Genomic DNA, 26,130 nt, shown 5'->3' with positions numbered 1-26,130 from the left:
AATTGCCAAAATCGAAATCCTAAACAGCTGGGTGGCCGCCGCGGTCAGAGCGCCTGAACATCGGGGGTAATTAGTCTCCTCTGCCGCCGTCGCCGTGAACGCACCTACATGTGAGGGGGGGGGGGGGGACGCAGGCGAGCCGGGGGATCCGGGTCCTTTTTGCGACAAGAGGTGTTATAAATCATTAATGGTCATCTCCTTGAAGGAGTAATAATGGCGATCGTTCTCCGAAAGGACAAGAGGTCGTAGATCTCGTCTCTCTGAAATGTCAGGGTCTGAAATTAATCTTTGGTATTAGACTCGTGTCAACAGCCAAGACCGAGGCGCCCAGGGCCTCGGAATTAAACTTCCACCGACGTCCAACCGCGGCCTTTACCGGGGGGGAGCTTGTTGGTCTTCCGGAGGACTCACCAAGAGAAAAAAAAAATAAAAAAGAAAATAAAAAAAAATAAAACAAGATATTATATGGTGCCCCAGAGGGGGGGGGGACACACCCCAATAATTCCCACACTTTGATAAATCAGGAATGCTAAACTAAAATTGTGGCCACCCTGCTTTAAAAATAAAAAAATAAAAAAAATAAAACATTCCGGGCCAGATTCATAGAGAACTGCGGCGGCGTAACGTATCGTCTTTAAGTTACACCGCCGCAAGTATTCCTCGTAAGTGCCTGATTCACAAAGCACTTGAGTATAAACTTGCGGTGGAGTAACGTAAAGACGTCCGGCGCAAGCCCGCCTAATTCAAACGGGGCGTGTACCATTTAAATTAGGCGCGCTCCCGCGCCGAACGTTCTGCGCATGCCCTGTTAGTAAATTTCCCGACGTGCTTTGGGCGAAATTACGGCGCCCCGACGTGTTTGTGAATGGCGACGTGCGTAACGTACTTACACCCAAAAAAAATAAAAAAAATTCGACGCGGGAACGACGGCCATACTTTAACATGGCTGGTGTAAAGTTAAGCCATGAAAAAGCTGGCTTAACTTTGCGACGGGAAAAAACGACGCGAGTACCTTCGTGGATCGCCGTAAAAGCTAATTTGCATACCCGACGCTGGAAAACGACGCGAACTCCACCCAGCGGCAGCCGAAGTATTGCAGCCTAAGATCCGAAGGCGTACGAAGCCGTAAGCCTGTCGGATCTTAGCCAAAAGCCGTCGTATCTTGTTTGTGAGTTACAAATAAAGATACGACGCAGCAAATTTGAAAATACGCCGGACTATCAGCAGATATCAGTAGATACTCCGGCGTATTTCTTCTATGAATCTGGCCCAAGGAGCCTGAAAGCAAGCGACTTCTGCTGTGCTGTTTTTGGAATGCTGCATCATGGGTAGACCATGTATTAATTGTTTATTTGTAAAGGTAAACTTTTTTATAGTTAAAAAAAAAACATATACAAAAAAAAAAAAAGACCCAATAACCAATAAAGTTTTCCTTTATGTTATATCATGGGTAGACCTTAACTACTAAGGGGCAGATCCACAAAGCGAGTACGTTGGAGTATCTACTGATACGCCGGCGTACTTTCAAATTTCCCACGTCGTATCTTTAGTTTGAATCCTCAAACCAAGATACGACGGCATCTGGGTAAGATTCGACAGGCGTGCGGCTTCGTACGCCTTCGGATCTTAGATACAATACTTTGGCGTCGTTTTCCGCGTCGGGTATGCAAATTAGCGATTTCCGACAATCCACGAACGCACGCGCGGCCGTCGCATTCTCTTACGTCGTCTCTAGTCGGCTTTTTCCGGCGTATAGTTAAAGCTGCTATTTTGCGACGTATAGTTAGACTTTCCATGTTAAGTATGGCCGTCGTTCCTGCTTTTATTTAGAATTTTTTTTTTCTTGAGTAAGTCGTCCGTGAATCGGGATGGACGTAATTCACGTCTATGTTAAAAAATATGACGTCCTTGCGACAATGCACGGCGGGAAATTTAGGGACGGCGCATTCGCAGTTCTTTCGGCGCGGGGACGCGCTTCATTTAAATGAAACACGCCCCCCTACTCGCCGGTTTGATACACTACGCCGCGAGAGATAGACTACGCCGCTGTAACTTACGGCGCAAATTCTTTGTGGATTCGAAGTTTAAACAAGTAAGTTACATACGCTGCGCCGGTGCAGATCTCTGTGGATCTGCCCCTCTATAGTTAAAAAAAAACATATACACACTAAAAAAAAAAAAAAGACCCAATAACCAATAAAGTTTTCCTTTATGTTATATCATGGGTAGACCTTAACTACTAAGGGGCAGATCCACGTACATCCGCGCATATTTCCGCCGGGCGTAGCGTATCTAAGATACACTACGCCGCCGTAACTTACTTTATTTTTTTCGAATCCTCAAAGAATGCGCGCCGTAAGTTACGGCGGCGTAGTGTATCTTTGGCGGCGTAAGGGCGCGCAATTCAAATCGATGTGATGGGGGCGTGTTTTATGTAAATACGTCGTCACCCGACGTAAACAACGTTTTTTTTTAACGGCGCCTGCGCCGTCCGTGGGGGTATCCCAGTGCGCATGCTCGAAATTAAACCGGAACAAGATAAATGCTTACGACGGTGACGTCATTCGAGGCAAATCCCTATTCGCGAACGACTTACGCAAACAACGTAAAAAATTCAAATTTCGACGCGGGAACGACGGCCATACTTAACATTGAGTACGCCACCATATAGCAAGGGTAACTATACGCCGGAAAAAAGCCGAACGCAAACGACGTAAAAAAATGCGCCGGCCGGAACGTACATTCGTGGATCGCCGTATCTAGCTAATTTGCATATTCAACGCGGAATTCGACGGAAACGCCACCTAGCGGCCAGCGTAAATATACATCTACGATCCGACGGTGTACTAAGACGTATGCCTGTCGGATTGATCCCTCATTCCGTCGTATCTTTGTTTTGTGGATACAAAACAAAGATACGACGCAGGAACTTTGAAATTACGCAGCGTAATTTCTTTGTGGATCTGGCCCTAAATGTTTATTTGCAATATACATTTTTTTCTATACATTGTTAAAAAAATAATAATAAGTATAATAAAAATAATAAATAAAAAAATAAACATAATATATATATATTTTATTAAAAATGTTTCCAACCAAATAAAGTTTTCCTTTAGGTAATCTAAGCTATCGGTATTTAGTCAAATTCAGTGGAAGCCAATGACAGATTGACGGCGGCAAAGTGGTTTCAATATCCTGAGTGGAGGTCATATGACGTCCTCAGGATATTGAGCCGCTGCGCGCCCCCGGGGGCGCGCATCATGGCGATTGTTGTTTCAGGGTGTCAGTCTGACACCCCGCAACACCGATCTAGGTAAAGAGTCTCTCACGTGATCAGCTGTGTCCAATCACGGCTGATCACGATGTAAACAGTCAGACACGAGTAGAGGAGAGCCGATCGGCTGCTCCTCTGACAGGGGGGGCTCTGATGGGGGACACCTGCTGGGGGGGGGGCTCTGATGGGGGACACTAATGAAGACTTCTTAGGGGAGCATCTCTGTGTTTGAGTCATAGCCATAGAAACATTTGTAAAGGGGAGGAGTTAGTAAGATGACCACGCCCATGTGGGGGCGCCAGCAATACTTCTGCACCCAGGCGTCTGTGACCCTAGGATCGGCCCTGGAGGCAGGAGATGTGGGCCAGCGGAGGGGACACTTGAGTATAATGTCTCTTCTGTTGCAGGAAGCTTTCCTTTTCAATCCTTTACAGCAGGGGGGTCTCAAACTGGCGGCCCTCCAGCTTTTGCAAAACTACAAGTCCCATCATGCCTCTGCCTGTGGGAGTCATGCTTGTAACTGTCAGCCTTGCAATGCCTCATGGGACTTGTAGTTTCCCAACAGCCGGAGGGCCGCCAGTTTGGGACCCCCCCCCCTGATCTACAGCAATCTCCTTCTCTCAGTCATACCTACCCGCTTTCCTCATGGAAATTCTAGAGACATTTTTGCCCCATTTCCTTTTGCCCACCAATGCATCCACAAACCTTTAGTGCTCTTACCGTAAGTAATCTCTGCGACAAAGTATAAGGTTTGCTTTCGTGTAGAGCGTCGAGCCGACCTCGCCCAAGCGGCAGTCGCAGCAGGCGCATTTTAAGCAGTCTTCATGCCAGTACTTGTCCAACGCCTTGAGCAGGTAGCGGTCCTTGATCTTCCGGTTACAACCCGCGCAGCCTTTCTGTTTTCCCTTTGGCTGGACTGAGAGCATCGGCACTCCTAGAGGAGGGGGGGAGAAGAGACGGTCAGACTTGGGGGGTCTTCACAACAAATAACATTTCAAAGTCATTTCCATAATTGGGTGGATTTTCCAAAGGAGCAAAGACCGATCCCCCATGAAAGTGAATCTTCACATTTCGGGGTTCACTTTGAACTTCCAATCAAGTGCAAGGGAGATAAAAAAAAATCAGAACTTTTTCCTTGCACGCGATTGGATGATTAAGGTGAACATGGCTTCACTTATTCATAAGTCTAAGTGGCTTCTCTCCATTCACTAAACTTAAAGAGCAATTATTTTCCCAAATCACCCGCTACCGTTCCATTGGTTAACAAGCTTCGTCATTATATAGAAACGTCAACATTTAACTTTCACAGCAAATATACAACAGTGGAGTCATAAGATACAGGATTTATGGGATATCACTAGAGGGGTCACCAGCAGGAGGTCCCAATTCCTCTCTATAGATCTTTATATCACTAGAGTGGTCTTCATCAGGAGGAAGGAGGTCCTGATTCCTCTATATAGATCTTTATATCACTAGAGTGGTCTTCATCAGGAGGAAGGAAGTCCTGATTCCTCTATATAGATCTTTATATCACTAGAGGGGTCACCAGCAGGAGGTCCCAATTCGTCTATATAGATCTTTATATCACTAGGGGGGTCACCAGCGGGAGGAAGGAGGTCCTGTTTCCTCTATATAGATCTTTATATCACTAGAGGGGTCTTCATCAGGAAGAAGGAGGTCCTGATTCCTCTATATCACAGGTGTCAAAACGGAAAGGCCCGCGGGCTGAATCCGGCCCTCCAGGCCATTTCATCTGGCCCTTGCAGCTGTAGAGATCCCCAGGGACCATCTGGGTCCTCAGTCAGCTCTATGGTAAATGGCCGCCGCCGGCCGATTTATTCTCTGGCTTGCCGATCACATGGACAAGCCGATATGAGCACGGTCCCGCCGCCTGTAAAAACAATCAAGCAGCTGAACAGTTGCCACCCATCATCCCGATGTCTCCACCCAGACCCCTTTCAGGCGGTTTTCAGACATTTTAGCGTTAGAAATAGCGCCTGAAAACCGCCTCCCGTTCATTTCAGTGTGTCTTTTCACTCTGGGGGCGCTGCGCTTGGGGGACGTTAGGAAAAGTCCTGCAAGCAGCATCTTTGGGGCGGTTTGAGAGCACTGTATACACCCCTCCCAAAACGCCCTGCCCATTGCAATGAATGGTAAAAGGAGCCCGTGTTGCCACGCTTCCAAAGCGTTTTTCAGGCAGTAGAAAGGTGGTGGAGGCCATGTTGATGCACCCAGCAGTAGGAAGGTGGTGGAGGCCATGTTGGTGCACCCAGCAGTAGGATGGTGGTGGAGGCCATGTTGGTGCACCCCGCAGTAGGAAGGTGGGGGAGGCCATGTTGGTACACCCAGCCGTAGGAAGGTGTTGGAGGCCATGTTGGTACACCCAGCAGTAGGAAGGTTTGTGAGCGCTGTATACAGCGCTCCCAAAACGCCCTGCCCATTGCAATGAATGGTTTAAAGTGCCCTCAGTCGCTTTGGAAGCACCGCAATACGGGTGCTTTTAACCCCTTCTTTGGGCTGCAAGCAGGGGTTAAAGGCGCCCCGCTAGTGGCCAAAAAAAGCGATGTTTTAAAGCGATGCCACTAATATGAGCGGCGCTTTACCGCTAACACTCGGCTGCCCCAGGGTGAAAGAGTTCTTAAAGCGGAGTTGCACCCAAAAGTGGAACTTCCGCTTGTTTGTCTCCTCCTCCCCTCTCTGGTGCCACATTTGGCACCTTTCAGGGGCCTGGGGGGGGACGGGGATCTGTTTTTGACATATCCCCTTCTTAGAGACGGGGCTGCAGCCCTGTCTCTCGGAAGTTTGTGCCCCCCCTTCTCTTTCCTCCAACGACAGGCCAATTAGAAAGCGCAGCACGCTACGCCGCCATTGCCATGACTGGCAATGGCAGCAGCAGCACCCGATAGAGGATCTTGAAGATCGGCTGCAGTGCAGAAATCGCGGACTCCCTGGACAGTGAAGTGCCGGACGGGGTGGGCGGACCTCCACTTTAAAGCTCAGGATGTCATGTGACGTCCAGCGGTATAGAAGTGTAAACTTCAGTCCTAAAATGTTTTTTTTAAACGTTTGGAAAAAATGTAAAAACAGCGCCGCAGCGAAAGCGTTAAAAAGACCGAAAACCATTTCGGAAATGGCACGTTCGGCATTGACACATTTAAGGATACAGTAATCGCATTTTCCACTATAAAGCAAATTCCATTTTTTGCGGCTCCATTACGCCGCTCCACTATGGAATGCGTATTTTGTAATTTATGGCGCGGGGGTCGTTCTATATGAAGGGCGAATAAAACGCTGCACAAGCGGCGGCGGCGGCCTCCTTCTCAAGCTCCCCTTCCAGAGAAGAAGGAAATAAAGTCTGGTTAATCCATGCAGCGGGCGTTAACAGCCGCCGTATACTTGACATTTTGTAGAAGCAGTAAATAGGGGGCCGCGGGGGCCGACACTCGTGGCGCGGCAGACGCGCTCCTTTACTGTAATAACTGACCTGGTGAAGCTAAAAGCTTCGGGACAAACAGCACTTAAGACAGTTTCACACAAACACTGAAGTATTGATCCATTTGATAACAAAGTAGCTGCACTGCCATGGAGACGGGTCAGAGAAAAATCCACTTAGAGGTTTTCAAAGTTGCAAGTTTTTTTTTTTTCTCGCCCGTCTCCCCGGCGCAGATAATGATTTAAAATGGCAATCGTTCACGCTGCCTGTAAGTGCGCATTTGCCTTCCTCCGCTGCTCTGGTTAATACATTTAAATGGTAAAAATAAATATATTCGCTGCCTGTGTTAGACATGTTAAGTGCCGCCGACTTTTAGTCTCGGCGTTCCCAGAATTCTCCTGTCTGGGGCGCGAAACGCACGGAAAAAAGGGGAACGCCGTGGGAAAAGCAGAAGGATTTAGCAGTAAATATGTAAAGAGATTGTGAACAGAACATCGTCTATGTATCTGGAAGAGGCGGAGCCTTATTACCAGCAATACGGGCCGCCATTTAACGGAGAGTAAGCAAGTAAACCCTACAGGAATTGTAGTCATACACCGCTATGCATCGATGCAAGGAGGAGGAAGCATTTCCTCAGTCTCCCCTCCCCCAGTGATCAGACTGTACGTTGTAACTTTGTAGAAGAGAGGAGGAAGCATTTCCTCAGTCTCCCCTCCCCCAGTGATCAGACTGTGCATTGTAACTTTGTAGAAAGGGGAGGAAGCATTTCCATTGGTCTCCCCTCCCCCAGTGATCAGACAGAGTGAGAGGCTGAAGCAGGTACAGGAGCCAACCCCAACAAAGAAGTACAGAAGACAACCCCAACAAAGAAGTACAGAAGACAACCCCAACAAAGAAGTACAGAAGACAACCCCAACAAACAGGTAGAGGAAGTAAGACTAACAATGAGGTAGAGAATGTGATTCCAACAAAGAGGTAGAGGAGCCAACCCCAACAAAGATGTAAAGTAGTTAACCCCAACAAAGAGGTAGAGGAACTTTGCCTAACAAAGAGGTAGAGAGGAGGTGAACCCAACAAATAGGTAAAGGAGCCAAAAACAAACAAAGAGTTAAATGTATTAATTCCACCAACCAGGTAGAGGAACTAAGACTAACATTGAGGTAGAGGAGACGACCCCAACAAAGAGGTAGAGAAAGTGACCCCAACAAAGAGGAAGAGTCGACACCAAAAAAGAGGTAAAGAAGACACCCCAACAAAGAGTTATTGGAGCCAACCCCCAACAAGGTAAAGGAGCCATCACTAACAAGGAGGTAAAGGAGTCAAACCCAACAAAAAGATAGAGGAGCTGACACCAATAAGGAGGTAGAGAAGATGATTCGAACAAAGAGGTATTGAAGCCATGCCTAACAAAGAAGTAGCGGAGCCTAACCCAACAAAGAGATAGAGGAACCAACACTAACAAAGAGGCAGAGGAGAGGAACCCAATAAAGGTGGAGGAGAAGATCCCAACAAAGTAATAGAGCAGACGACCACAACAAGAGGTGGAGGAGCTGACTCCATCAAAGAGGTGGAGGAGCTGACTCCATCAAAGAGGTGGAGGAGCTGACTCCATCAAAGAGGTGGAGGAGCCGACTCCAACAAAGGTGGAGAGGAGCTAACACTAATAAAAAAGGTAGAGAAGACAACCACAACAAAGATGTAGTGCAGCCAACCCAAATAAGGAGGTAGATGAGCCAATACCAGAAAAGAGGTAGAGAAGACGACTCCAACAAAGAGGTAAAGAAGGCAACCCAAACAACGAGGTAGAGGAGATGACCCCCCCCCCAACGAAAAGGTGGAGCAAAGGGTTAGAGGAAATGACCCAAACAAAAGATTAGAGGAGCTGACTCCAAGAAAGAGGTAATGGAGCCAACTCCAACAAAGAGATAGAGAAGCCAAATAGGTGAAGTCAGCTCAATAAAAGAGGCAAATAAGATGACCCCCCAAAAAATGGTTAGAAGAAATGACCAAAACTAAAGATTAGAGGAGCCGACTCCAACAAAGAGGTAGAGGGACCAACCTCAGCAAAGAGTTAGAGGAGCCGACCCCAACAAAGAGGTAGTGGAGCCAACCCCAGCAAACAGGTAGAGGAGCTGATTCCAACAAAGAGGTAGTGGAGATGACACAACAAAGAGGTAATGGAGCCAACCCCAACAAAGAGGTAGAGGAGCCGACTCCAACAAAGAGGTAGAGGAGCTGACCCCAACAAAGAGGTAGAGGAGACGACCACAACAAAGAGGTAGAGGAGCCAACTCCAACAAAGAGGTAGAGGAGCCAACCCCAACAAAGAGGAGCCAACCCCAACAAAGAGGTAGGAGACAACCCCCAACAAAGAGGTAGAGGAGACGACCCCAACAAAGGGGTAGAGGAGCCAACCCAAACAAAAAGCTAGAGGAGACAACCTCAACAATGAAGTAGAGGAGCCAACCCCAACAATGAGGTAGAGGAGCCAACCCCAACAAAGAGGTAGAGGAGACGACCCCAACAAAGAAGTACAGAAGGCAACCCCAACAAGGAGGTAGAGGAGCGGACTCCAACAAAGAGGTAGAGGAGGTGACCCCAACAAAGAGGTAGAGGAGACGACCCCCAAAAAAAGGTAGAGAAGACAACCCCAACAAACAGGTAGAGGAGCCGACTCCAACAAAGAGGTAGAGGAGGCGACCCCAACAAACAGGTAGAGGAGCTAACCCCAACAAAGAGGTAGAGGAGGCGACCCCAACAAACAGGTAGAGGAGCCGACTCCAGCAAAGAGGTAGAGGAGGCGACCCCAACAAACAGGTAGAGGAGCCGACTCCAGCAAAGAGGTAGAGGAGGCGACCCCAACAAACAGGTAGAGGAGCTAACCCCAACAAAGAGGTAGAGGAGCCGACTCCAACAAAGAGGTAGAGGAGCCAACCCCAACAAAGAGGTAGAGGAGCCGACTCCAACAAAAAGGAAGTGGAGATGACACAACAAAGAGGTAGAGGGGCCAACCCTAACAAGAGGGCTCCACTGAGGAGTGGGCTGGTGGAGACTGCAGGTCCTTCTATACAACTTTGAAAATAAAAATGTTTTTTGCAAGAAAAACCTTTTTAAATGTCATTTTTATTTTCTCTCCTCGTAATGAACTGACCTCTTCTAATATTTCATTTGCCGCTAATCTCTGCAAAGTAAAAAACTTGATGGACGAGACGATTTGAGTCTTCACAAGTCTTCCTCCTCAGATCAGATTAAATCTAATAACGCTTCTCTTTAAATAAGAGCGAGGTATTTATTCCCGGGAATTGGGGAATTTCCATTTAAAGTCTTCTGACGGATCTTTGTACAAATCCTAATGAAATGTGTCCAGAATTATCCATCACAAGGAGCTTATCTTCCCTCATATTCTCTGCTCTCTTCATCTCTCGCCTCAATCAGCCAATAGATAGAAATTAAATTTACCTCCGGAAAGTTTTAATTAGCGGAGGAAAAGGCCGCGCTGGAGGATGAAGTATATCGGCCCCTTTTAAAACCGGCGAACTTATCGGGAAACTCATCTTGATCCACCTGTCATCTGCTCTTCAAAGGGCTCGCCGAAGACTTGAAGGGAAAAAGCGCAAAGTGACGGCAAGGACAGGAAGTGCAGATGGCTCTTCGGGGTGATAATGACTCTGTCACATCATTACTGAAGTTCGAGGAAGGGGGGAGGGGCAACATGTCTGTTTTTTTAAAACCTTATCCTTCAAACTATGACTTGTTACTAGAAGATTCAAAAGTGGAACGTCAGGAACTTTTTTTTTCCCGTTCTGCTCAGACAGGAGATGGGTTAGAACCTGAAGTCAGTACCGGGGCAAGGTGCATCCAGCTCCCGGGGCAAGGTCACCCAGCTCCCGGGGCAAGGTCATCCAGCTCCCGGGGCAAGGTCATCCAGCTCCCGGGGCAAGGATCCAGAACTTTGCCCCCCTCCCCAACTGGTAACACATGCCTTAGAATGGGTGTACCACCCTCTTTGCCCCCTTGATTCACTGTGCCCGGGGCAGCTTCCCCTCCTGCCAGGGCTGGACTGGGACAGGAATTTGGCCCTGGACTTCAACCAGACTGGCCCACTTTGACAGGTCTCAACCATGGTGGCCGGACAACTCCCACACCCCCCTGGCCACCCGCACCCCCTCTCCCCCTTCACTAGCCACTAGCCGTTATTATTAGAGTAGAACGGCTGGTACTGGTAGTCTTATAGGCAGTACCAGTGGGGAAGCTAGACATTATTTCCCCCGGGGCAAAGAATCAGTTTGGTGCCCCCCCTTTATGGGACAAGATTAGGCAGAAGTGAGAAACTCCCAGGCCATAGCTGTTGAGTCAGCTGTCTGTCCCCTCCCCCCATGCTCCTCTGTCGTCCCCCATGCTCCTCTGTCATCCCCCCTGCTCCTCTGGTCCTCCCCCTGCTTCTTTGTTACCCCCAGGTGAGCGCTGCGGGGAGGGAGAGACAGAGGAGCAGAGGGGGGGCGGCAGTCCGCTGTCACTGAAGCCAGCCCACTGAGCCATCGGCCCACCGGGAAACTCCCTGTAGTCCCAATGGCCAGTCCATCCCTGCCTCCTGCCCACCCTTTGTCTAGGCCCTGCTTGGAATGTTCCCTCTCTTTCAGGTGACACCTGGACAGGAAACAAGGAAATAAATCTCCAATGGGGACACAGAGAATTATATTATCCAACAGAAATTATAATGTTCCCAACTCAAAAAAAATGTATTGTACATCCCGGGAGCTCTGTTAACTACTTAGTGGGTTATATGTCACCACCAGGGGATTGGACACTGGCACACCCTAATTACAAGAGAAGTTCCCCTCTATATAACCCCTCGAATATGGAGAGTACCTCCGTTTTTTTCACCAGTGTCTAAGGTGTTGGTCACGGTTAAAGAATGTGCTAAAAAGAAGCTCTTCTGAGGACCCCTGTGGGGGGGCGGGGGGTTAAGGAGCTACACAACCGTATCCATCCAAGAGAGCCAGAGAAAACGCCAAAATGGATGGTACCCGGGGACTCGCGGAAGAGCGAGGTTTTGCCTGTAATGTCTCTCTTGTAGGACTGGACTGGAGGTTTCTGGCAGAGTGCTTTACAGGTCCAGGGAAGAGGCCTCCTTTAAATAGGAACCCAGAACCCTGAAGGTTCCTTGTTGCTTCATGTCAAGGCAAGTTGATGTTAAAGTTGACCTCTGGCCTTCCCTTCAGTCTTTCACAGTTGTACCGGCTCCTCTACCTGGACTGAAATGGTCTTCTCTGATTTCACTGTTAGTTTCTCACAATGTGAATTAGAAGCTGCAGAAAGTCAGATAGAGCCCCGCCTCATTTCCTGGCTGGAGGGCGTCCAGCATCATCTAGAGCAGGGGTCTCTTTTGGCCACAATGGTCACTTTTCACTCTTCCTACCTTCCTTCTCCCCCACGTTCTTTTTATCTATCCCTATGTTTGTCACTTTTTTGTATTTTTTTTGTTGGTTGTCTACACGTTTGATTAGTAGGGTGTGGGTCCTCGGGCCTACCCTGAACACCCTGGGTGGACATGGCCTTCTGACTTGGTTCGCCTGCTCTCATGGGGTCTCCCTACGGGGGAGTCCCACCGAGTACTTGGGTGGGTCTGTTTCGGCAGACCTTCCAGAGAAAGGGGGTCCGTCTGGTTTTCAGGCCGGATGGACCAAGTGAGTACCTCCCCGTCTGGAGCCTAACGTCCCGGGGGATCAGGGTAAGGTCCTTCCTAGTGGAGGACAAGTGTAAACACCCGTTGCATGTTTTGTGTCACTCTTTATGTGGGTGGAGTTTTTTTCCTCAGTTTTGGCCGATACGTATTCTTCTACATATTTTTTGTAAAAAAAAAAAAAAAAGGCAATAAGCGTTCATTGATCGGTATGAGCAAGTTATAGCGTCTACAAAATAGGGGATAGTTTTATGGCATTTTTATTAATATTTTTTTTTTTTTACTACTAATGGCGGCGATCTGAAATTTTTATCGTGACTGCGACATTATGGCGGACACATCAGACACTCTTGATGCTATTTTGGGACCATTGGCATTCACTATTCAAAGTGGTTGTAAAGGCAGACGTTTTTTTTTTTTTTGTTTACCTTAACCACTTGCCCTCGGGAAGATTTTCCTGTGCCCGGTATTGGGAGGGGCAGGAGGGGGTGAAAAGCCCGGTATTGGGGATGGAGGCAAGAAGGGGGTGAAAGTGCCCGGTATTGGGGAGGGAATCAGGAAAGGGGTGAACGTGTCTGGTATTGGGGAAGGAATCAGGAAAGGGGTGAAAGTGCCCGGTATTGGGGAAGGAATCAGGAAAGGGGTGAAAGTGCCCGGTATTGGGGAAGGAATCAGGAAAGGGGTGAAAGTGCCCGGTATTGGGAGGAGCCAGGAGCTCCTCTGACGAGGGACCCCAGATAAGGGGGATTGGGGGTGCTCTGTGCAAAACAGAAATGCCAAAGTATAGCATGTTTATTATTTTAAAGGAAAAAATAAAGTTTCATCAGATTGTATCCATTTGTAAGAAATAAACGCCGGCGCCTCTGTACAAAATATAAATCATTTGAATGAAGACGAGGAATTAGTACATAGGAAGGTTGTTAATATCGATCGCTTGGCGTTCTCAATCAGAGAGCCGAGTCTGGCTGACGTGAGTGTGATGGATCCCCTCTGACAGGAGAAGTACGCCCCCCCTCCCCCGCCGATCTCCGGGATGGAAGCCGCTCGGTTTAATATGGAGATGGAAGATATTCGGAATTAATGGAGCCGAGAAAATTCTCCACTAATCAGCACTTGTTACAGTCAGAAAATTCTCCAAATGGTGCTTCAAACTTCCCCCGGCGAAGAAATCTCAATTCTCCGAGCTTCATCACATCCCGCCATTAAATGTTCCCAATTTACAGGACGAGTTCTGCAATTCAGATCGGGGGGGGGGGGGGCGAGCGGCCCGGGGAGCTCCGCCCACAACTGGAAACTTACTGCGGAGAGCGGCACGGCGGCGGCGGCTTACCCGGACGGACGATTTATTAGGAGAAGCCAAAGCAACTTTTGTTAAAGGAGAACTCCTTATCCTATCCAGATATTACCGTGTAAAATTAGCAGTGACATCATCAGAGGGCGGAGCTGCGTAATGGGCCAAGCAGGCTCCACCCACTACAGAAAACTACAAGAGGGGGGCTGCGACAAGACAAGGAGAGAGAGCGGAGCTGAGGGAGGGGCCCAGCAGGCTCCACCCACTACATAAAACGACAGGAAAGGGCGGAGACAAGACCAGTCTCCCTGCACAAGGAGAGAGAGCGGAGCTGTGGGAGGGGCCCAGCAGGCTCCACCCACTACAGAAAACAGCGGGGGGGCAGAGACAAGACCAAGCCCCCTGCACAAGGAGAGAGAGCAGAGCTGTAGGAGGGGCCAAGAAGGCTCCACCCACTAAAGAAAACAGAGGGAGGGGCAGAGACAAAACCAGTCCCCCTGCACAAGGAGAGAGAGCAGAGCTGTAGGAGGGGCCAAGTGAATGTTATAATAATAATAATAATAATAATAATAATAATAGTAATAATAATAATAGTAATGATGATGAAAAATATACAACTACTGCCAATAATAATAATGATACAAATAATAATAGTAATTATAATACTAAAAATAATACAAATAATCATAATATAATAATATAGTAAATGTAATAATAATAATTAATAATAATGATAAATAAAATAATTTAAACAAGAATAATATCATTTGATAAATAAAATAATATTAATAACACTAAAATTACAAATAATGATAAATATAATAATAATAAATATAATAAATGTAATAATAATAATAATAATATACAAATTAAATAATAATAAACAAATTAAATAATAAACAAATTAAATAATAATAATAATAATAATAATAATAATACTAATAATAATAATAATAAATGAATGAAATAATAATAATGAAAAATAAAATAATAATAATAATTTTTGTCCAAATTTTATTGGTATTTCCTGTAACTCCCGCATCCCCTGTCGGTGACTTTGAACTTGAACATGAAATCTTCTCGTGAAATTGATTTGCGCGCTCGTCTTCCTTTTAATCTGTAGAAAGTTGCGTTTGTTCGGCGAAGGGCGGGTGATGGGCAGTGCGATCTCAGCCACTCTCAGAACAGCAATAAAAAAAATAAAGAGCCGTTTTATCTACAATGCCGACATTTCAGGAGCCCTCGAAATTGGCGCAATCCTTCAAAAAGGAACCGGAGAGGCTCGGAGGAGGGGATGGAAAAAAAGGAATTTGCGGCAGGCCGGGGACTACAGGATTCCCCCACAGAAAGGGGCAAGGCATGCTGGGACTTGTAGTTCCTTGGCTGTAAAAGAGACTCCTGGATTATTACCTCAGGATCCCCATCAGAGTCTTCCTTATATCAAAGCCCCCCTTACATCACAATCCCCATAACAGTCTCCATTTACCTCAAGATCTCCATCAGTCCCTCCTTACATCAGAGTCCCCATCAGGGACCCCATCAGGGACCCCTCTTATTTCAGAGTCCCCTCCCCCCTCACATCAGAATCCTTATCAGAGTTTCCTCTTACATCACTGACCCCATTAGAATCCCCCCCCCCCACATCAGAGTCCTCCCTTATATCAGAGTCCACATCACAGTCCCCTCTAAAATCAGAGTCCCTGTTTAGTCAGGGTCTCCATCAGAGTCCCCCCTCAAATCATTTTTTCAAGAGATAAGAAAGTTTTAAATTTGTCAGAAATGTATCAAAAATTAAAATCCTTTAATACATTTGTATAGTGATTGTCAGTGGCGGTCTGGTGCTCCGTCCTGTCCTGTGCCCAGGACCACCCAGCTCTCCGTGCCCCCCCTCTCCACCTCTCCATGCCCCTCTCCATCTCTGCCCCCTCCACCTTTCCATGCCCCTCTCCATCTCTGCCCCCCTCCACCTCTCCATGCCCCTCTCCATCTCTGCCCCCCTCCACCTCTCCATGCCTGCCCCCCTCCACCTCTCTGCACCCCCTCCACCTTTCTGCACCCCCTGTGTATGCCTCTTCGCACCCCACCACCTCTCCATACCCCCTCCACCTCTCTGTGCCCCCCTCCATCTCTCTGTTCATCCTCTGTGTACGCCTCTTCGCACACCCCCACCTCTCCATGCCCCCCTCCACCTCTCCGTGACCCTCTCCACCTCTGCCCCCTGCACCTCTCTGTGCCCCCCCTGCACCTCTCTGTGCCCCCCCTGCACCTTTCCGTTCCCCATCCACCCCTGCACCTCTGTGTGCCCCCTCTCCACACTATCCTGCCCCCTCCATCTTTCTGCACCCCCTGTGTACGCCTCTTCACTGCCCCCCACCTCTCCATGCCCCCCTCCGCCTCTCCACCCCCCTCCACCGCTTCACCCCTTTCCACCTCTTCATGCCCCCCTCCACCTCTTCGCCTCCTTCTACCTTTCCATGCCCCCTCCTCCATCTCTCTGCCCCCTCTACCTCTCTGTCCCCCCTCCACCTTTCTGCACCCCGTGTATTCCTCTTCACACCCCCCCACCTCCCCTCCACCTCTCTTCGCCCCCCTCCACCTCTCCACCCCCCTCCACCTCTTCGCCTCCTTCCACCTCTCCACGCCCCCTCCTCCACCTCTCCGTTTCCCCTCCACCTTTCTGCACCCCCTGTGTATTCCTCTTCACACCCCACCACCTCCCCATTCCCCCCTTCACCCCTCCACCCTCCCTCCACCTCTCCTTGCCACCCCTCCACCTCTCTGCCCCCCCCTGTGTCCGCCTCTTCGCTTCTTTCAGCAACTTTCCGAGAAGTTGACATGAAAGGATTAGCGGCTGAACTTCACCTGCGTTTCATACCTTGTTAGCGGGCTAAGTGCGCTCATTAAGGCTCCGCGAGACTAAAAGCGACGCTAATGAGGAAAAATTGGTGGTGAGAGAACAAAGTGTGCGAGGGGGGTGGGGGGGCTCTTTTTACATTTCCTCGGGGAGCTTCTCCAAAAACATATGAAGGAAAGAAAAAAAAGAAGGAAACTTTAGTTTTATGGCGGCTAATTGGCGATTCTTTTGTGGCGTTCTGCTTTGAATAAAATAACTAATTGCAAAGGTCGGGCCCCGCCTCCTGGAAACCCCCGTAATTGGCTTATTCTGCAGACAATTTGCTGCACAATGCCGCCCGTCCTTAAATCACCCCCCCCTTGTAAAAAAAATGGCCACGACAGGTTCACAATGCGCTCTGTGGGCCCGATGACCTTTTTTGGTGAAACAATTTAAAGCCTCTTTTGTCTCCGTCCAACAATGAGCGCAGGAGTTAGTGCCTCGTAAAAACGTCCTGTTTATCTGTTGCGAATGTCGTCCGGTAAACGCGCGGCCCCTCCGGCCATAAACGCAGTCTGGTTATCGGAGACTCATTAAAAACTGGACTTTATGGGGGGGGGGGGGGACACATTTCCATTCACCCGCTGAGCGCCTCCTGATGTCTCCGAAATGTGTCTGACGTCTGTCCCGTCCTCACAAATAACACGCCAAGTGTGGCCCCTGACATCACCAAAGGGCCACATAGAACACTAAGGCCAGATTCTGAAAGGGCTTACGACGGCGCAACGCAATGTACGCCGTCGTAAGTCCTAATCTGGGCCGTCGTATCTATGCGACTGATCCTTAGAATCAGTTACGCATAGATATCCATTAGATCCGACAGGCGTAAGGCTCTTTTTTTTTCACCGCTAGGTGTCGCCTCCGTCGTTTTCCCCGTCGTGTATGCAAATTATCAAAATACGCGAATTCTCGAACGTACGCGCGGTCGACGCAGTGAAGTTACGACGTTCACGTTAGATTTGCGACGCGTAAAGTTGCCCCTGCTATATGGGGGGCAACCAATGTTAAGTATGGCCGTTGTTCCCGCGTCGAAATTTAAAAATTTACGTTGTTTGCGTAAGTCGTCCGTGATCGGGGTTGGACGCCATTTACGTTCACGTCGAAACCAATGACGTCCTTGCGACGTCATTTAGGGCAATGCACGTCGGGAAATTTTAGGGACGGCGCATGCACAGTAAGTTCGGCGCGGGAACGCGCCTAATTTAAATGCTCTACGCCACCTACCCGGCTCATTTGAATTACGCGGGCTTGCGCCGGGGGATTTAAGCTACGCCGCCGCAACTTTACAGGCAAGTTCTTAATAAAGCACTTGCCTGTAAAACTTGCCTGTAAAACTTGCGACGGCGTAACGTAAATGACATACGTTACCCCGCCGCAGTTTTGCGCGATTCTACGAGAATCTGGCCCTTAGTATATGGAATGCTACAAAAAACTCTCAGAGAGTTCAGGCACTCTGTTAAAAGCTGTGAATATACTACAACAAAGGTTGATCTTGGGATGGATCACTGAAACCAAAACGCTCCCACCACTCGTATCCGGTCCAATGAAGTCAAACGACGTCCCATTCAACAAAGATGACCCAAAAAGAGAATCTCACCCACCTCACACCCGGTCTGATGTTGGACGAGGAGGCCTGGTTCGCAGTCTCCACTCTAATTCATCCTAAAGGTGTTCTATCTGGACTCTGTGCAGGCCAGGCAAGTTCCTCCACCCCAATCTCTCTTATCCATGTCTTTATGGACCTTGCTTTGTGCACTGGGTCCAAATCATTTGGTTGACGGGGGTATTATGGTGTGGGGGTTGTTTTTCAGGGGTTGGGCTTGGCCCCTTAGTTCCAGCGAAGGGAACTCTTAAGGCGTCAGCATACCAAGACAGTTTGGGGACAGCCCCTTCCTGTTCCAACATGACTGCCCACCAGTGCACAAAGCAAGGTCCACCCCCAAACTGTTCCCACAAAGTTGGGAGCATGAAATTGTCTTGGCATGCCGACGTCTTGAGAGTTCCCTTCACTGGAACTAAGGGGCAAAGCCCAACCCCTGAAAAACTCCCCCACACCATAATCCCCCCTCCACCAAATGATTTGAATCAGTGCACAAAGCAAGATCCATAAAGACATGGATGAGTGAGTTTGGGGTGGAAGAACTTGGCTGGCCTGCACAGAGTCTTGACCTCCGATAAAACACCTTTGGGATGAATTGGAGTGGAGACTGCGAGCCAGGCCTTCTTGTCCAACATCAGGCTGGGTGTGAGGTGGGTGAGATTCCCTTTTTGGGTCATCTTTGTTGAATGGGACGTCGTTTGACTCCATTGGACCGGATACGAGTGGTGGGAGTGTTTGGTTTCAGTGATCCATCCCAAGATCAAGCCCCATCTCTCTGCAAGTAGACGTCCAACATCATTGCCTGACCTCACAAATGCTCTTCTTGGAAGAACGATCAAACATTCCCATAGACACACTCCTAAACCTTGTGGACGGCATTCCCAGAAGAGTTGAAGCTGTTATACCTGCAAAGGGCGGGGCCAACTCAATATTGAACCCTACGGACTAAGACTGGGAGGCCATTTAAGTTCATCTGCGTGAAAAGGCCGGCGTCCCAATACTTTTGGTAATATAGTGTATTACTTTCAGTGATTGGCTGTGATATTGAATGTTTGTACACTCACCCTGGTGTGTCAGAGGGGCTGAGGTTCTTGAGAAGGTCAAGGCCAAGAGCATAGGAACCTACGGGGGTAACGCTACACCAGCAATGAAATACCTGGACTGCGTTCCGATGCCGGTGTTTTGCGTTGCGACTGGTTCTCTTTTAAAAGGGACTCTGCACTGCGGTTGTAGAATCGTGGAAATTTAACAATCTCCAACTTTTTGTGAAGTTTGTAGCCGGCTCGGTTGTGTCTGGTGTATAATGTGTGTCTTGGCACTCCGGTGTGCGTTCTTCAATCCTATATAATGATAATATAAGATAATGGCGTTTTTAAGAACATTTTCATATAATAATAGAAGATGATTCCATTTCTATGATTCATTATAGATCAGAACACAGACAACGCTTCTCAGAATCCGCCGCATACATCTTCCCGCACTCACAGAAGAGGAATATTTGCATATTTAGAAGTTTAAAGAGCACTGGACGTTCTATACGGCAAGTTGCGCCCCCCCGGCGAAACATTAGAGGGACGCAGCCAATCAATTCGCTGGGAATGGGTGACATCACTGCGGCAGTGGAATCGGAGAATCGAGCTGAAGTTTTAAACAAACCTCTGAGAATTACCGCTACCGGCACACTCATAATAATACAAACATCATTAAATATATCCACTGATTAGCCAGAACATTTTTCTTCTGTTTTTACCTATTAGAGTGTCCTTGTGGACTCCGATATGCAGCCATAACATTCACTACTGACAGGTAAAGTGAATAACATTGGATTATCTCATTACAATGGCAGCTCACCCGATGTGGCTAACAGTAACCATAACCCCAACTCTATTACTAACCCAAATAATATCCCAAACCCTAACTCCAATAGGAACCCCAACCCTATTTTTAATGGTAGCCACAACTCTTTCCCCAACAGTACCGCTAACTCAAATTATAACCCTCATGGTAACCCAAACCCTAACATTAATGCCAACCCTGCCACTAAGCCAACTGCTGCCTCCAATCCGAATGGTAACCAAATCCCTATCCCTAAAAAAAAACAAAAGCTCTATCCATAACAGTAACCATAACCTAAACTCTATCCTCTAGCCCTAACTCTATATCTTACAGTAACTCAGGCTCTAACTCTAATGGTAACCCAAATCCTAACCCTGTCCCTAATGGTAGTCTCCAACTCAATTTCTCACGGTAGCCATGACTCTATCCGTAACATTACCGATGATAACCCCAGCGGCAACCCAAACCCTAGCCTTATCATTAACAGTAACCCTATCCCTAATGGCAGCGCTACTTGTATCATCAACAATAAGCATAACCAAAACGCTATCCCTAATCCTAATAGGAGCCCCACCCCTATTTCTAATGGTACCCATAACTCTATCCCCAAGTACCTTTAACTCAAACCCCAATGGTGATCCAAATCCTAACTTTATCTCTAACAGTAGCCCTAGCTCTAACTGAAATGGCTGCTCTACCTATAATCGCTATCAGTAACCATAACCCAAATTCTATCCCTAGCCCTATTGTTAACTACAACCCTAACGCTAACAGGAGCCCCAACTTCTAATGGTAGTCATAAATATATCCGTAACAGGAACTCAAATGCTAACTCTTACCCTAATGGCAACCCTAACCCTCAATCCTATCTATGGGAACCCCAACCCCATTTCTAATGGTAACTATAACTCTATCCCAAACAGTGACTCCAACTCTTCTCTTAATGGTAACCCAAACCCTAATCTTGTCCCTAACAGTAATCCTAGTCCTATTCCTAATGGCAGCTCTACCCATATGGCGAACAGTAACCATAACCCCAACACTATCTCTAACCCTAGTGGTAACCCAAACTCTTACCTTATCCCTAACAGTAATCCTAGTCCTATTCCTAATGGCAGCTCTACCCATATGGCGAACAGTAACCATAACCCCAACACTATCTCTAACCCTAGTGGTAACCCAAACCCTTACCTTATCCCTAACAGTAACCCTAGTCCTATTCCTAATGGCAGCTCTACCTATATGGTTAACAGTAACCATAACGCCAACTCTATTTCCAACACAAGTGGTAAACAAAAACCCAATTCCTAATGGGAGCCCCAACCCCATTTCTAATGGTAGCCATAACTCTATCCCAAACAATGACTCCAACTTTAAACTTAATGGTAACCCAAACCCTAAACTTATCTCTAACGGCAACCCTAGTTCTATTCCTAATGGCAGCTCGACCTATATGGTTAACAGTAACCATAACCCAAACTCTATCCCTAACCCTGTTGGTAATCCAAACCTCATTTCTAATGGTAGCCATAACTCTATCCCTAACAGTAACTCGAACCCTGATGGTAACCAAAACCCTAACCTTACCCTAAGGCCTTGTACACACGATAGGTTAACCAGAGGACAACGGTCTGAAGAACCTATGAAAAAACGATCGTATCAGAACGCGGTGACGTAAAACACAACGACGTGCTGAAAAAAACAAAGATCAATGCTTCCTTCAGACCGTTGTCCTCTGGTTTTCATCGGTCCAAACCGATCGTGTGTAGGCCCCATAGGTTATTCAACCTTAGGTTAAAAAAATGGCAACTTGCTTTAAAATTTAACCGATGGATGCTAACCGATAGGTCAAAACCAATCATTAGTATGGAAAACCATTGGTTAAAAACCCGCACATGCTCAGAATCAAGTCGACGCATGCTTGGAAGCATTGAACTTCATTTTTTTCAGCGCGTCGTTGTGTTTTACGTCACCGCGTTCTGACACGATCGTTTTTTTAACTGATGGTGTGTACGCACGACGGATCATCAGTCAGCCTCATAGGTTAACCTAGGACAACGGTCCTTCAGACCCAAACTCTATCCCTAACCCTGTTGGTAATCCAAACCTCATTTCTAATGGTAGCCATAACTCTATCCCTAACAGTTAGCTAGATTCAGGTAGGCAGGCGTATCGTTGCGGCGGCGTAGTGTATCGTGTTTACACTACGCCACCGTAAGTTAGCGAGGTAAGTACATGATTCACAAAGTACTTGCCTGCTAAGTTACGGCGGCGTTGCGTAAATCGGGTGGGCGTAATGGCGCCTAATTCAAATTTAGCTGAGGGGGCGTGTTTTATGGTAATGGAGGGTGACCTTACGTGATTGACGTATTTTACGAACGGCGCATGCGCCGTCCGCCTACATATCCCAGTGTGCACTGCGGCAAAGTACGCCGCACGGTCCTATTGATTTCGACGTGGACGTAAATGACGTAAATCCCTATTCACGGACGACTTACGCAAACGACGTAAAAGTTTCGAATTTCGACGCGGGAACGACGGCCATACTTAACATTACTATTCCAGCTATTTGATGGAATAACTTTAGGCCCGATAATGCGTTACGTAAACGGCGTATCTGTACTGCGTCGGCCGGGCGTACGTTCGTGAATAGGCGTATCTAGTGATTTACATATTCTACGCTGATCGCAATGGAAGTGCCACCTAGCGGCCAGCCTAAAAGTGTCTTACGAGGGTGTAAGACACTTACGCCGCTCGTATCTGAGCCTAATTTAAGCGTATATGGTTTCCAGAATACGCTTAAATTAGCGCCGGCGCAAAATCAGACTTAGGCTGGCGTATCTACTGATAATCTACTGATACGCTGGCCTAAGTCTTTTTGAATCCACCTAAGTAACTCTAACCGTGATGGTAACCAAAACCCTAACCTTACCCTAACAGTGACCCAAGCCCTAATCCTAATGGCAGCTTTACCTATATGGAAACCATAACGCCAACTCTATTACCAACACAAGTGTTAACCAAAAGCCTAATGGGAGCCCCAACCCCATTTCTAATGGTAGCCGTAACTCCATCCCTAATAGTAGCTCAAACCCTAACCTTGTTCATAACAGTGACCCTAGCCCTAATCCTAAAGGCAGCTTTACCTATATGGCTAACAGTAACCATAACCCAAACTCTATCCCCATCCCTAGTGGTAACACAAACCCCAATCCCTAATGGGAGTCCCAACCCCATTTCTAATGGCAGCCATAACTCTATCCCTATCAGTAATTTAAACTCTAACCCTAATGATAACCCAAACCCTAAACTTATCTCTAACAGTAACCCCCGGGTCCGTATCTTACTTCTCTATTACCTGCTCTGTGGTACCGTGCCAATGTACGGGGAGACGGGATTACACTTTAATGCTGCACACATCAACATTCACCACCGAAAAGCTGGGAAAATACTGAATATTCTATACAAGCTTTAAGCCCCCGAACGAGAAGAGCAGACGCGGCGGCGGCGGCGGCAGACGAGCGCGCAGAAATGTATTCTGTTAGTGAATTATAGAATGATCCTCATTTGCATCGGTCGGTGAAGAGCAAAGCGCGTCTATTAGCTACTTTGGAGGCCGCTCAGACGGGAGTTCAGCTGCAGATACGCATTTAATTAGTGGCGGTCACGCGGGAGACGCGGAAATAACGCTCACGCTTTGCATGTGACCCATTTATAAAAGGTCCACACTGATACTTTGTTGTTTTATTTCATGAAAGATCTCATCTCTGAGGACTTGTTCATTTAGAGCCGAGGTCTCCAAACCTTCTAAGTGTAGCGAGGTCCCCGGGCCTCCTTTGATCTAATGAGAACCTCCAGGGCCATCGATAGCTGACATCCTTCTGTATGTGGTGAGGCATGGTGGGTGCAGAGTAGTTACGGTTTTGGGCGCCAGACACTTCTTGAATGCAAAAGAAAGTTTATTTCTCTTAACCACTTCAGCCCCGGACCATTTGGTTGGCCAAAGACCAGGCCACCTTTTGCGATTTGGCACTGCGCCGCTTTAACGGACAATTGCGCGGTCGTGCGCCGTGGCTCCCAAACAAAATTGGCGTCCTTTTTTTCCCACAAATAGAGATTTCTTTTGGTGGTATTTGATCACCTCAGCGGATTTTATTTTTTGCGCTATAAACAAAAATAGATATTTTTGTTTATAGCGCAAAAAATAAAAACCGCAGAGATGATCAAAATTATTAATTGGTTACACTCCCGGATTCAGAAAGACTTACGACGGACGTATCCGTAGATACGTGGTCGTAAGTCAGAATCCGCGCCGTCGCAACTTTAAGCGTATGCTCAAACTGAGATACGCTTAAATGTTGCTAAGATACGACCAGCGTAAGTCTCCTACGCCGTCGTATCTTAACTGCATATTTACGCTGGCCGCTAGGGGCGTATACGCTGATCTACGCCTAGAATATGTAAATCAGCTAGATACGCCTATTCACGAATGTACGCCCGGCTGTCGCAGTACAGATACACCGTTTACGTTAGGCTTTTTCCAGCATAAAGTTACCCCTGCTATATGAGGCGCAGCCAATGTTAAGTATGGACGTTTCGTAAAAAGCGTCATTTACGCGGGGTCACGATGATTTTACATAAAACACGCCCACATCTTACACATTTGAATTACGCGGGCTTACGCCGGCCAATTTACGCTACGCCGCCGCAACTTAAGAAGCAAGTGCTTTGTGAATAATGCACTTTTGCGCAAACCAATCAACAAACGCATATTGTGATTTTTTTTTAACCAAAAATATGTAGAAGAATACGTATCGGCCTAAACTGAGAAAAATATTTGGGCCAGATTCATGTACAATTCCGGCGGCGTAACATATCCCATTTACGTTACACTGCCGCAGGTTTTCAGCGCAAGTGCTTGATTCACAAAGCACTTGCGTGTAAACTTGTGGCGGCGTAGCGTAAAGCCGTCCGGCGCAAGCCCGCCTAATTCAAATGGGGCGGGGACCATTTAAATTAGGCGTGTTCCCGCGCCGAACGTACTGCGCATGCTCCGTTTTAAAAATTTCCCGCCGTGCTTTGCGCGAAATGACGTCGCCCCGACGTAATGTTTTGAATGGCGACGTGCGTAACGTACTTTCGTATTCTCGGACGACTTACGCAAAAAAAATTGAAATTCGACGCGGGAACGACGGCCATACTTTAACATGGCTGGTCTAAATCTAAGCCATGAAATAGCAGGCTTAAGTTTGCGATGGGAAAAACCGACTAGCGACGACCTAAGAGAATGCGACAAATGCCCGTACCTTCGTGGATCGCTGTAAACAGCTAATTTGCATACCCGACGCGGAAAACGACGCGATCTCCACCCAGCGGCGGCCGAAGTATTACATCCTAAGATCCAAAGGCGTACGAAGCCGTACGCCTGTCGGATCTTAGCCAAATGCCGTTGTATCTTGTTTGTGAATTACAAATTAAGATACGACGCGGCAAATTTGAAAGTACGCCGGAGTATCAGCAGATCCTCCGGCGTACTTTTTCTGTGAATCTGACCCAATGGTCCCAAAAATATGTCAAAATTGTCTGATGTGTCCGCCATAATGTCGCAAATACCACCAAAAGAAAGCTCTTTTTGTGGGGAAAAAAGGACGCCAATTTTGTTTGGGAGCCACGTCGCACGACCGCGCAATTGTCAGTTAAAGCGACGCAGTGCCGAATCGAAAAAACTGGCCGGGTCCTTTACCTGCCTAAAGGTCCGGGTCTTAAGTGGTTAAAGTCCCACCGCCCTCCCTTTGTTCGTCGTCCGAGGAAGAATCGTATGATAATCGGATCGTTAGTACAGAGCTTTCGAGAGCCGATCGCGACAATTCATCCGATATTATTAGATCGGACAAGCACGAAAATTTTCCTCGTACGACAACAGATCGCACGATTTTCGTTTAGTCAGTACAGTTGTCACCCGAAAATACAACGCGTGACATCACTTCCCTTTTTTTTTCTGGCGTACAAGAATTTTCGTGACTTTAGTAACCTCTTCAATTCCGACTATTAAGCGAACAAAAAGGGATACCGTTTTCGGATCCTGTGTACGGCCCATAACACTCAATATTACCTCCCCCT

General features: G+C 47.6%; 1 protein-coding gene across 2 annotated transcripts in view; it reads right to left on the bottom strand.

Moving 5' to 3' along the window:
* The window catches only part of LMO1 (LIM domain only 1), a 139,086-nt gene that overhangs the window by 25,374 nt on the left and 87,582 nt on the right, over positions 1 to 26,130 (bottom strand). For both annotated transcript variants that reach the window (XM_040327867.1, XM_040327866.1), the window contains exon 2: positions 3,995 to 4,208. In XM_040327867.1, coding sequence (XP_040183801.1) covers positions 3,995 to 4,208 — 214 coding nt within the window. The remainder of the gene's footprint in view (positions 1 to 3,994; positions 4,209 to 26,130) is intronic.

This window comes from Rana temporaria, chromosome 11, assembly GCF_905171775.1.
Source record: "Rana temporaria chromosome 11, aRanTem1.1, whole genome shotgun sequence".
NCBI lineage: Eukaryota > Metazoa > Chordata > Amphibia > Anura > Ranidae > Rana > Rana temporaria.
The sequence above is the reverse complement of the archived record's forward strand: the minus strand, read 5'-3'. Positions and strand labels throughout refer to the sequence as shown.